Raw genomic sequence first — 12959 nt, 5'->3', positions numbered from 1 at the left:
GTGGCCCGCGGGCCGTAGTTTGGGGACCCCTGCTTTAGACCCCACTCAAGGCCTGATCTCAGTACTATCACTTCAGATTCATGTGCCAAGGATGACAAAGGCACCACAAATGCCTTCCTTTATTTCATAATTTGGTATTTTCCAATCTTCTTTCATTCACTTTGGGAAAGAGCTGCCAAAAGCCCACAGTTACTAGGAACCTGCATGGGGAAGAGAAGGGAAGTCCCCCCCGGCTGGGTTGCACAGTGCTTCAGTGTGCCAGAGGCCCTGCCCGCTGCCACTTCAATCCCCTTGCCCGGCTGGAGGCTTGAGTTATTATTTATTTAAATGAAAGCCTGAGATCGTCCTATAGACATCATCAAAGACAAGCGAGACCCTGTGATTGCAGTTCCGGGATCAAGCACAGAGAGCCAGCGTTCAGCATGCGAGCGGAGCCCAGCAGTGGGGGGGGGGGGGGGGGGGGCAGCTTCGATCCAGCAGCGCGGGAGGGAGCCCTAGGCCGGGAGAAACCACGGGAAGACAGGAAGCGCCAACTGGCACAGCCAAAAGATGTTCTCAGTGTTTGGGTCTCAATAGAAAACTCAGAAGTGATTGCCAAACATGTTCCAGAAATTCTCTTTCCCATTGGAGCTCTGAGCACACAGGGCACCTCGACAGTCACTGTCACCTTTGGTTTTAAACCACAGGAGCAAAGGAAGCAATGTGGCCAACCTGTCACAAGTATTGACAAGAGTTCACAGAGGCCTCCTTCCTGCCAGAGAGAGAGAGATCCAACAGGGACATTGCAGCTCCACATGGTGGGGACAAGCCACACGACAAAAATGTTTAAATGATTTGGAACAAATCAGGACAACAGAGACCACTTAGGGGTGAGCTGATGTTTGTCTTATATGGAAAAATCCCAGTGCACGTTGCAGAGCATCTGACTGAAAAATAGTCCTCCTCCCTCATAGACGATTCAGTTTTCCAAGGAAAAGAAGGGCAGACCTTGCTCTTCATCAAAGTGAGCATTGCTGTGACATGTCCCCAGCCGGATGCAGGGTGGCCATGGGGGTGCATCATGAGCCCCTCCCAGGTATGGTTTCTTTTTGCAGGTGACACACAGTCTATCTTTGGCAGCTTTAGACTCAGGAACTCAAATTTCCAGGTGCCTCCAGGTCCCTACCCAAACCCCACCAGTTATAGCAGCAAAGGCACGTCTCAGGGAACCTCACTGGCTGGGTGAGGAACTTGAGACTTTGGCATGCTCCCCTTCCATGGAAGCACTCCAACTGACTGGGACCCCTGAGTTGAGTGCCTTTGAATTTCAGGCCCAGGACCCCCGGGGACCCCAGGGAAACAGCCCGGCTGCAGGCCTGTGGCACACTGCCATTACACATGGAGATGCCTCCTGGAATCTGTTTGTTCTGGCCCTTCTTCCCCACCAACTCTCTCCACCTGCCCAAGGAGCCCGGGCTACAGTCTGAATGACTGACCCGGGGCTAATGCAAAATGGCCCTTGGGACCGCTTGTATCCCTTAGCTAACTGTGCAATGTGGTGGTCGTGGTTTTCACTAAACTGAAATAATCCTAATAGGAAGCCGAAGAATTTGAACACAGTATTATACCACTCGTCACAATGGTGGGAGTTTGTGTAGGCGAATTCTTCCAAGACACAGTGTCATCTTTGAAACGGCCTCTGACTAGACAAATCCTTCCTGACGGCCGTTTTCCATGAGACCAGTTAGCCCCAAAGCCTGCTGTGAGCAGCGCCTCCCTTTCAGGAGCGCGGCTGCAGGTTTCTTTATCTGTGTGTCTGACTGATGCCACACTGAGCTGCAAGCTCCATTCGGCCAGGACAAGATTTCTTTTAACTTCCTTTTCACGTTTCCTTGACAGTGCCTAACATACAGCATGGCACTTGGGAGGTGCTTAATAAACGTCTGTTGAATTGATATTTATTCATGACATGAGTAAACGTGGCGCTTCCAGTATTCTCAATAGCTTCCCTGTTTAACCACTCACTTGACCAGGAGAAGTCTTAACTGGCCGACACCATCTTCACTGGCAGACTTCCCTACGCTGACGGCGACGGGCAGCCCTGCCGTTTCAGAATGGAAGTCTCACCTTCCTTCCCCGTCCCCCTAACCGAACACGTGGAAGTAGCCATCAGTTCTGCATCCCTATTTAGGCAGACCTGCTGTACTGGTCTCACCCTCCCACAGGACCTTACTTAACTCCGCCATCATTTCTCTGCCGTAGGACTTCTAGTCTCAAGATGTTAGCCTTTTCAGGATCACACGACTAAGTGACAGCAACGGAGTGCCACCAGCTGCGGCTCCAACCAGGGGCTTGCCCCTCGCAGAGCCAGTTCAAACGCAAAGGCCGTCCATGCGGGGTAGTACATGTTTGGGACATAACCCATGACTGCACTCGGCATGTTTTAAAGCAGGGGTCCCCAAACTTTTTACACAGGGGGCCAGTTCACTGTCCCTCAGACTGTTGGAGGGCCGGACTATAAAAAAACTATGAACAAATCCCTATGCACACTACACATATCTTATTTTAAAGTAAAAAAACAAAATGGGAACAAATACAATATTTAAAATAGAGAACAAGTAAACTTAAATCAACAAACTGACCAGTATTTCAATGGGAACTATGCTCCTCTCACTGACCACCAATGAAAGAGGTGCCCCTTCCGGGTGTGCGGCGGGGGCCAGATAAATGGCATCAGGGGGCCGCATGCGGCCCACGGGCCGTACTTTGGGGACCCCTGTTTTAAAGAATGGTTAATTCTTCATCATTAAAAATTTTTTGCTGGTTAGCTCAGTCGGTTAAGAGCATCATCCTGAAACAAGGTTGTGGGTTCAGTCCCGGTCTGGGCACACATGGAAGCAGCCAGTGAGTGCATGACTGGAGGGACAACAAATGAACGCTCCCCTTCCCTTCCCCCTTCCCCTCTCTCTCCCTTCTTCTCTCTCTGAAAAATGAAAAAGAAATTAAGTCCTGGTCAGATAGCCCAGTCAGTTGGAGTGTTGTCCCAGAGAACAGAAATTGCCGATTCAATTTCCCAGTCAGGGCACAACCAGGAGCAGCTCAATGTTCCTGCCTCTCTCTCTCAAAAAAAAAACAAACCCAAAAAACAAAAAACACACATTTATTTCCTACCTCCTTTCTAATCAGAGCTGAGTCACCACCAGTTCCAATCATTTCTGTTAGTCACAGCCTTCCCCCGCTGAACACCAGGATAACCCATAACCCCGGGGGGAGGGGGGGGAGGGGGGACGGGACACAGGGGGACTTGCACACCCTCTGGGTCATTTTCAACAGTTCCCAGATATGTTACTAACATGTTGCTTCGCGGAGGCCCAACCTGCTTTCAGCGACTTGTCGGGTCCTCCACCACCTCAGTTTAGCTTACCTAACGGTGACTATCCCCCACGGGAGACTTTTAAATCAGAACCCCTCACTCCTCCTCCACGTCAGACAAAGTGCAGCCTGAAACGCAGCCAGCTGGGGAAAGGGCCGCCGCGCGCCTGAGCTGGCGCAGTCTGAGCTGGCAGCGTGCAGCGCGTGGGAGCGAGGCGGAGGAGGGAGGCCACACGAGCGAGGGCTCCTCGGCTCCCGACCGGCATTGCTTTCAGGGCTGACGCACAAATAGGCTCATCTACATGAAAGCACTTTCTAAACTGCGCCATGCAAATACCATTTATTACATTTGCCATTCATTTGAAGAACATCAGAAAGAACCAAGATTTAAAATAGGGATTTGGGGGATTATCTGACAGTTGGAATCCTTGCCATTCATCCCTGACAATGAATAGCACCGTTTGCGTTTGTAAACGATGTAAAATTATTTTCAGAGAGCTGCCTGGGATACCAGAATAGGCATAGTTGTCTGGGATATAGACCTGTGTGATCAGACTGGGTTCCCAAGAAAATAACTGGTCTCTGAGCGTGGTATTCCTGGTGCCCTGCTAGGCAGTGAGTGGCAAATCTAACCTCCCAGAGAATGGTTCAGTGACTGAGAGAATCGATGACGTAAAGTTATCTGCAAAACGGGGCTAATACCACGCACCCAGTGTGGCTCTGAAAGCTTTAGTAAGGCAACGGGAGCACCCCGGGCAGAGTACCCGGCTTTGTGAACATTTTATAATCGTTTCCCTTACTCCCTCCTCCGTCTCTTTGGGTCTTGTGATGCTCTTTCCTTCTTCCATGAGAATGAAAGTATCCCACGTGTAAGGAAGACCACGTGACACTGCCCCGCAGAACAGAGCAGCATGCATTTCCAGAACGCTGCTCAAGCCAGTTTCCCAGTGGGGTCCCCACAGGTCCCCTAGGTACAGGACACAACTTCAGGCTATTAGAATTTCTGGTGTGAGATCACCCTGCGTCACCCAAAGCATCCCCCTCCGGTGCCAAACCCTTCCCTCTCCACAAAAAGACCCTTCCCGGTTGACCTATGGCTGTACCTCTCAGTCCGGGCTCTGTTTCTTTTATGACACAGAGGGATGAAAAATATGCAACAGGCACTAAATAACTGTTTTCATCTCTCCTTTATTCCAAGGTTCAAATTTCCTATAATCTTTCTCTTAGCAGGACAAAAACTTAAGAGAAATGATCTAAGCAGGCAGCTGGGGAAATGGTTTGTAGAAAAATGTGGTCCCAGAAAGGGTTTGGGTTCAGCCCTGTGGATACCTGTTGGACAGCAGCACAGCAAAGGAGCGGGGAGCCGGCAGCAAAGAGGAAAGCAGTATCCCGACCCCCGCTCCGGAGAGAATGCCCCACTGCAGGGCGCTAGGGCAGAAGGTAGTGTTTGTTAAAGGGTGGCGTGAGCGGTGAGGCTCCCGGTTCCAAGGTCAAGCATGGAGAAAGAGAAGGGAACAAAGGGAACAAGTGACCTGGGACTCACAGTTTGGGACACTAGATAATAACAAGTTTCCCGACAGTCACTCTCAGCCACTGAGCTAGAAAGCCAGTTTCTGGCAGAGAGGAGACCTACTCGGTACAGTGAGAGATGTGTCTCTGGTGTGGTCACACAGTGGACACTTTATCTAGCCTAGCCCCTGTGGTTAAACTGAAGCCATGGGACACAGGACTACATGGAAGGGATTACGGAAACATCTGAGTGTATTCAACAGAGTGAACCAGGAAGTTTGAAAGAATTATCTAGACTGAGTCACCTAACACTAAGGAAAAGTAAATACTAGGGAAGGTGCCTGCATGCTGCTACTATTGCATGGGGAAGTCTGCCCTCAACGCTGGGTCCATGAAGGAATTCAGAGGGCTGGCAGGCGCTATAGTGGCAGAGGATTGGGGCCAAGTGACTCCTGAAAGAAAGCAAGTGACAGCTGTCATGTTTTCTTTTTTTTTTTTTTTGTATTTTTCTGAAGCTGGAAACGGGGAGAGACAGTCAGACAGACTCCCGCATGCGCCCGACCGGGATCCACCCAGCACGCCCACCAGGGGCAACTCTCTGCCCCTCTGGGGCGTTGCTCTGCCGCGACCAGAGCCACTCTAGCGCCTGGGGCAGAGGCCAAGGAGCCAACCCCAGCGCCCGGGCCATCTTTGCTCCAATGGAGCCTTGGCTGCGGGAGGGGAAAAGAGACAGAGAGGAAGGGGGTGGGGGTGGGGGGTGGAGAAGCAAATGGGCGCTTCTCCTATGTGCCCTGGCCGGGAATCAAACCAGGGTCCCCCGCACGCCAGGCCGACGCTCTACCGCTGAGCCAACCGGCCAGGGCCTGTCATGTTTTAAGTCAAAGAAAATCAACATCAATACTTAAAAAAAAACAAAAAAAACAAAACAGCATTTATAGTACGGAAGAGTAGTGGCCAAACGAAGTCTAAAAAACACTGATACGGAACGAGAGCTGCATTTCTGAGAGCAAACTTGGCTGGCACTGAACCCAAGACTTCCATTTCAGATTGGTGGAGGAAGTACTCCCATAACAAATCGGGGCGAGTATGTGTTTTATTGTTATAAAGTAATTAAGGCACTGAACACGCTATCTCCTTAAACTGAGAGGTGTGTTTTGTCTCTGGAGAAATGTCACCAGACAACAGGATTTACTCTGCTGTTGAAAGTGAGAGAAAACACATTATTGTGGAAGTGAGAGTAGGAGGTAGGAAGGAAAGTGATTTCGTACACTGGGTCTGAGGCAGGTCTCCCGGGCAAACTGGCGACAGTCTACCTCCTGTTATTCTCTGCCCTCTCGCTGACCCTCCAAATCAGCAAAGGGGCATCCACTCCCAGTATTGTTCCCCGCTAATTATCCTTCCCATTCAACAGTTAATATGAAGCTTCCTCTCCGGCAATTTGAAATATGACTTCTTTGAGTCTCCCACGTATTTTGCCTAAACATTCTTCCTCATTCCTATCCATTTGGCTAATTATGCCCCTTTAGTAAGGCAGGCAAATGGCAGAAACAGAATCCTAAATCCTTCCTCCTTTGGTATCTGGTGTTTTTTTTTTTTGGGGGGGGGTGGATAAGGGCAGGAGAAGGAAGAAGAGTCAGCCTCCATTTCAGAATTCTGGGTTTTGCCCAGTAAATGTCGTGGGAATACTAGAAACACGCTGCAGGGGCTCAAGCTGGAACTCAAACAGCCTCTCCTCGGGCGGCTCCTCCCAGAACGCATGCCCACGCTGCCACTACGCATGCCCACGCTGCCACTACGCATGCCCACGCTGCCACTACACATGCCCACGCTGCCACTACGCATACTCACGCTGCCACTACGCATACCCACGCTGCCACTACGCATACTCACGCTGCCACTACGCAGGCAATGGAACTAAAGTGAAAAACTCTGCCTTTTGTTTAGAAGTCAATGATCCAGAAGCATGGATTATTTAAAGAGCCCTTTCAATTTATCATTTAATTTTTAACATGTATTCAAATAAATTTCCTTCTAGATTTCAGATTTGATGGGATAGTAGGTAAGAGTGAAATCAAGAGGAACGTGACTTAGAATAATCACACTTCTCATACAAACATACACATGCAAATAAAGGTGCATACCTATATATTTATGTATGATGGCAGATTAAACAGATAAGGACAAGCCCTCCCTCCTTCTACTATAAAACTGCTAAAGTATAACTAAATTTTTGTTGTAATGTAGAGCCAAGCTTAAGAGAGCAGGAAATGTCCAGATACCAAGAAGAAACAAAGAACTGAACTCAGAGCCTCAGGGGCTGGGAACCATGGCGTTAAGTCCAGGTAGAGGAACGGGCGTAGAATGGGGACCGCCGTGTAAATAAAGCATGGAACCTCCCGGTGCTCCCACACCTCACACCACCAGAACGCTGCCTGCCGGCCGGGACAATAGCAAACTTCCGCTGGGACATGGGGCATGTGGACATGACCTGTGAAAAACAGAGAGCACACCTGCAGTGTCCTAGTGGATTTTCACTATCACAAGGTGAGAATACAACACGAAAGCGGGCCCAAAACACCCAAATTACTCTGTAGAAACACTGTCAAAATCCTGGGACACGAAGCACTCACAAAATCAACAACCCTTGCTGTAGAGGGGGTCACAATGCTAAAAACCCCATGAGAAAGCAAACCACCACTAGGGAGAGTCAGTAACTGCAGCTAACAGAAAAATTAGCACCCCTTGGGACTTAAGAAAAAATAACTAATTAGAGACTATAAAATAAATATAATGATTTTTAACAGAAAGCATAATAAAAATGTAAGTTAGAGAAACAGCAGTTAAGTTTGAAAAAGAATCAAAAGCAAGTTCAGAAATGAAAAGTATAGTTAATGAAATGAGAAACTCGGGCAGGGCAAACAGAATGCAGAGAATCAGCCTGACCAGACGGTGGCACAGTAGATGACGGACTGGGATGCTTTAGGACCCAGGTTCAAGACTCCAAGGTCGCCAGCTTGAGCGCGGGCTCATCTGGTTTGAGCAAAGCTCACCAGCTTGGACCCAAGGTAACTGGCTCGAACAAGGGTTACTCAGTGTGCTGAAGGCCCGTGGTCAAGGCACATATGAGAAAGCAATCAATGAACAACTAAGGTGTTGCAATGCGCAACAAAAAACTAATAATTGATGCTTCTCATCTCTCTGTTCCTGTCTGTCCCTATCTATCCCTCTCTCTATCTCTGTCAAAAAAAAAAAAGAATGCAGAGAATCAGTGAGATAAATTCAAAAGCAGTTACTGAGAACACAGCATAGAGAAATCTAAACATCTGAAAGAGGATGGATTCAATAATAATCTAAGAGAAATCCCAGAAGGTAAGAACAGTGAATGAAGATAACGGTCAACAAAATATAAACATCCAGTCTTGTTCTAGTGAAGAAAACAGAGCTGAACAAGAGGAATAAAAATAAGTGAGTAAACATAGTGATGAAACAACAGTAACTAAAGACAAAGGTGCAAAATGGGGGAAGGGGGCAGTGGAGAACCTCATGATTATAAAATAGTTCAATAATCCAGAAATACAATTTTATATGCTAACCTCCCCGAAAAGGAAACACATTTACTACACAGAGGCAGCGTGTGCTCTGACCCTCTATTCTGTGGGTCCCGCTCTCAGAAACATCCACGCAGTCTCAAGTCTGTCGGTCTGGATTCACTCCACGATCTACTGCCCGCACACTTAGGAACGCAAAGCTTGAGTCCTGGATTTTTACTTGAAATTTCACTCGAGTACATACTACACTTCGGTATCCCAACTGCCAGCTTCTCTCAATTCTTAACTAACTTGAAAAGTGTTGATTTCTATAACTTAATTTATCCAGCAATCAAGTACCTAGAGTGAATTTTGGTGACAAGAACCCCATCTTGTGGTAAACTTTTCCACAATCAAGTGTGGCCACCGAATGCACTGCCACCCTCACTCTGAAGACAAGTCTGCGTGGCAAAGCTATCCTTGTATCTGCCTCACCCGACAGCGTCTCTAAGCCGCATTCACCGCGTGTCTCCGCCAGCACCGCCTGTGCAGTAAATCTGCAGAGCACAGGAATTCCGGGGCTTTGAGTTATTTTCAGGGGAGAGCAGGGAGTCTGTGCCGCTTACCGCAGGAATATTTTAAGAGAAGAACAAACACTGACTCTGGGCTAGCTGCTGAAATGTTCTATAAGATGAGCACACCTAGCTAAAGCAAACACAAGACAAAGACTCCCAATACCCATAACAAACGACAGCCCAGTTACCACCACGCCTGAGGACGGTGCCCTGCCACAGCACCCCCTACTTGTATTTCACATCATTCACACCTTTCTCCTCTAAAAGGTGGCTTTTTAAAATCAATATCTTTTCCCTATTTTAAAAGACAGTAAAACTAGGTTCTAGAATATAATCTTCATTTTTTTTCCCTTTAAAAGAAATGTTGCCTGACTAGGCGGTGGCGCAGTGGATTGAGTGTCGCACTGGGATGCGGAGGACCCAGGTTCGAGATCCCGAGGTTGCCAGCTTGAGCACGGGCTCATCTGGTATGAACAAAGCTCACCAGCTTGGACCCAAGGTCGCTGGCTCGAGCAAGGGGTCACTCAGTCTGCTGAAGGCCCATGGTCAAGGCACATATGAGAAAGCAATCAATGAACAATTAAGGTGTTGCAGCGAAAAACTGATGATTGATGCTTCTCATCTAGAGCTCTGCGTTCCTGTCTGTCCCTATCTATCCCTCTCCCTGTCTCTATAAAAAAAAAAAAAATGTCTTCCTCAATGTCTTCTCCCACTATCCAATCTATGTTCCATTTTAAAAGGTCTTACTGTTAAATGAGCTAAATTGTACAGCACTGAGCACAAGTTGAAAAAGACAGTAGATTAATATTAAAAAAGCTTTTTATTTGTTAATGTCACATAAGAAACTTAAGCAAGTTACACTATCTTAAAAAAACACAACTAATGCATTTTAAGAGAAACCCCCCCCTTCCCACCTCCCCCCCATTCCCCTCATGAATTAAGAATCTAAGAGAAGTAACCATAAAACAAAGTTCTGTGGAATCCTTCATCCAGAGTGTTTACATGATTAGGTTAATATTGCCATCTTACAAAATTTCTCTTCTGTTTTAAAAAAAATTGTAGCCTTGATTGTTTATTACAAAAAAGTTCAGTACAAAATTTCGATATATTGGAAAACACTTTCCCCTCCCTCACAGCACCGTTATAATAGAGCAGAGAATAGTCAAGAGCAGATTGCTAATCTAATGAAGCAATCTTCAAATTAATCCCAGACACACAGTGGTTTATTGACCCCGTTCTTCTCATAAGAACTTAAAAAACAAAACAAAAAAAAACCACATACAAAAAAAAGAAGTCAAAAAATTTGAGCAACCCTTTCCAAACAGTACAGTTAATTCAGTGTCAATAATTCACATCTTGCAACAAAGTATATGGATATGATTTCTTTTACAAAACTTTCAGTGTCAAAAAAGGAAATTAAGGCCATCAGATTCGCAGCTTAAAAATTCACATAAAGGAAATATAAAAATATTCTGTGCTTCTGAGAAGGCTCTGCACTGTATGTGGTAAGGATTACCATACTTCTTTATTTTGAGGAAGACAGTTGACTTGAGAAGTTTACATAATTGCACAGCTTCTATTAGATGCTCTTGGGGCTCCCTGATGAGGAAAACAGAAAAGAAAAAATTAGTATAGCAAGTCCCTGAGTTACAAACATCCGACTTGTATAAAACTTGTACTTACGAACGGAGCCCCATTAGGGCTATTTGGTCATCAAATGCAGTTGGACATCAGTGAAAATGCTATCATAGAGTTACTTGACTCCCATGGGAAAGAACTAACAAATGAAGACCTTTTGGAATTAGAGCAGCAGATGATAGCACTTAGGGAAGAAAATAGGAACTTAGAAACTCCAAAACCAAAAATGTTTTCTACAAGATTTAGCTGACGCTTTTCATCTCATTGAAGCAGGAATGGCCAAGTTAGAGGAGCAAGATCCTGACACAGAAAGGTTTACCAAAGTTTCCGGTACAGTAACCAAAGGCCTGAGATGAGAAAAAGGCCATTGATGAGAAAAAGAAAAGCTCTGTCCAAACCTCCCTGGATGCCTCTACGTCAAGTAACTGACTCCAGCACCGGAATCAAACCCTGGCTCCCAACACCAGTCCCATCCTCTCCAAGTCCATCATCTTCTGCATCATCCAAGATTGTTTGAGGTTGTATTTGAAAATGTCTAAGTATTTATGTGCAAGAAAGGTAAAAAAATGACTACTATGTTAAGACAAACATCTAAGTTGCATTTAATAGGTAAGTGTACCTGTTCCAGCTTACATACATATTCAACTTCAGATCAAACCTACAGAGCCTATCTCACATGTAACCTGGGGACCGGACTAAGAAAATGGATCACGGTAGTTTAAAGTAAGAGATACTGCAAATCCGTATTACCTATCTTCAAACGAACCCTCATCATTTCTCACTTATCCTTTATAACGGTCTTGTATGGACTTCTTAGAAAACGCCAACAAATCCCAGGATAGTTGAGTCTCAATTCCAGCTGCACACTCAGATCCGAAGGAGCTTAAAAAGAAAATTTCTGATCTAGGCTCCTAGATCAATTAAATGAGAATCTATTTACATAAATATTCAAAGCTCCTAAGTAATTCTAATATGCAACTGAAGTGGAAAACCACTGTTCACTAACCTCCTTTTATAACTTAGGAAGGAGATCAGTGAACTCAATCTGAACAGCCACATCAGAGTACACGCTGGCTGGACCCTTGGCTTTCACAGCCCCAAGCATCTGCATTTGGGTTCATCCTCAGATGTGAAAGTCACCAAAAACACCTATCAACTCGCAAAGCCACTGGATTCAGGTGATGCCAAACTAGCCAAACCGCCCTTCCGTATTCCCGCTTTGAGCCTTGGTATCATTATTTTCTCTGATCGCAAAAGTTAGAAACCCCACACATCTCTACAGCTGTTTTTCTTCTCTTGCCCTCAGGGTCGGCCCCTATGCCTTAATGAATCTCCATTTAAATAGTCCCTCAGCGTCTCTGCAGTCTCCCTTCTAGACTCAACCCCCTGATACTGCTTGGTTCTCTCCGTTCCCAAGTGTGCAGCAGCTGCTTGCCAGCACCCACCCACCAGCTCTGCTCCTCTCTCACACGCACCCTACAGCAGCAGTCCCCAACCCACGGGCTGCGGACCGGTACCGGTCCATGAAAATATTTTCTGACATTAAACTGGTCCGTGGCCCAAAAAAGGTTGGGGACCACTGCCCTACAGTACGACTGCAGGCACAGGTGTGCCCTGTGCTTGAGTCTTGACATGTCCCCACAGATGAATTAAAGATCATCACATAGTCTTTGCTACTCCTCCTACCAGTAAAGAGTAAAGGCTGTTGACCCTCACCTGCAGCTGGCCTTGTGACCACTGTTTCCAAGAGAATATAGAATAGAGTGGAAGGGACAGTGTGCCTTTAAGAGATAAGAGTGCTTTGTTTTCACCCTCTTGGAAGCCAGCTGCCATGCTGCAGAGCTTGGGCTAACCTAGTGAATTATGAGAAGTCACATGGAAAGAGACATGGGTGACATTTCAGCCCCAGCCAAGCTCTCGGCTGAATCCAACTGCATGATTAACTCTCCATCATGTGGAGCAAAACAATTGCCCACTAAGCCCAGTCAAACTACAGTCTCATGAGAAATCATTGTTTTAAGTCAATAATTTTTAGGGTGTTTTGTTAATGTAACAACAATTAATTCAAACACCCTCAATACACCAGCATCTGTCACTCATACCTAAATAATTGATAACTGCCCATCCTTCAAAATACTGGACAAAATACTTCCCAACTACTCTGGAGAGCTTTCTCCAGCATCTGACCTACCACAACTCATGCTCTGAGCCACTCGTCTGGCCCTGTAAGATAACTTAAATCATTATTTTACTTCTAGTCATTACAACACTTTTCATGAAGGGCAGGAAATAGAACCCATGCTTTGTTTCTTAGTAAAGCCACCTCTAAAGTACCTGTTCTGCCCTGGCCAGTTGGCTC

General features: G+C 46.4%; 1 protein-coding gene across 1 annotated transcript in view; it reads right to left on the bottom strand.

Annotated features, from left to right (window-relative positions):
- Positions 1-9871: 9871 nt before the first annotated feature.
- Positions 9872-12959, bottom strand: part of LMNB1 (lamin B1) — a 59276-nt gene continuing 56188 nt past the window's right edge. Inside the window, exon 11 of the mRNA XM_066274241.1 lies at positions 9872-10561. Coding sequence (XP_066130338.1) covers positions 10520-10561 — 42 coding nt within the window. The 3' untranslated portion in view covers positions 9872-10519. The remainder of the gene's footprint in view (positions 10562-12959) is intronic.

This window comes from Saccopteryx bilineata, chromosome 4, assembly GCF_036850765.1.
Source record: "Saccopteryx bilineata isolate mSacBil1 chromosome 4, mSacBil1_pri_phased_curated, whole genome shotgun sequence".
NCBI classification, from domain to species: Eukaryota; Metazoa; Chordata; class Mammalia; order Chiroptera; family Emballonuridae; genus Saccopteryx; species Saccopteryx bilineata.
This window is presented reverse-complemented; position numbering and strand designations above follow the sequence as displayed.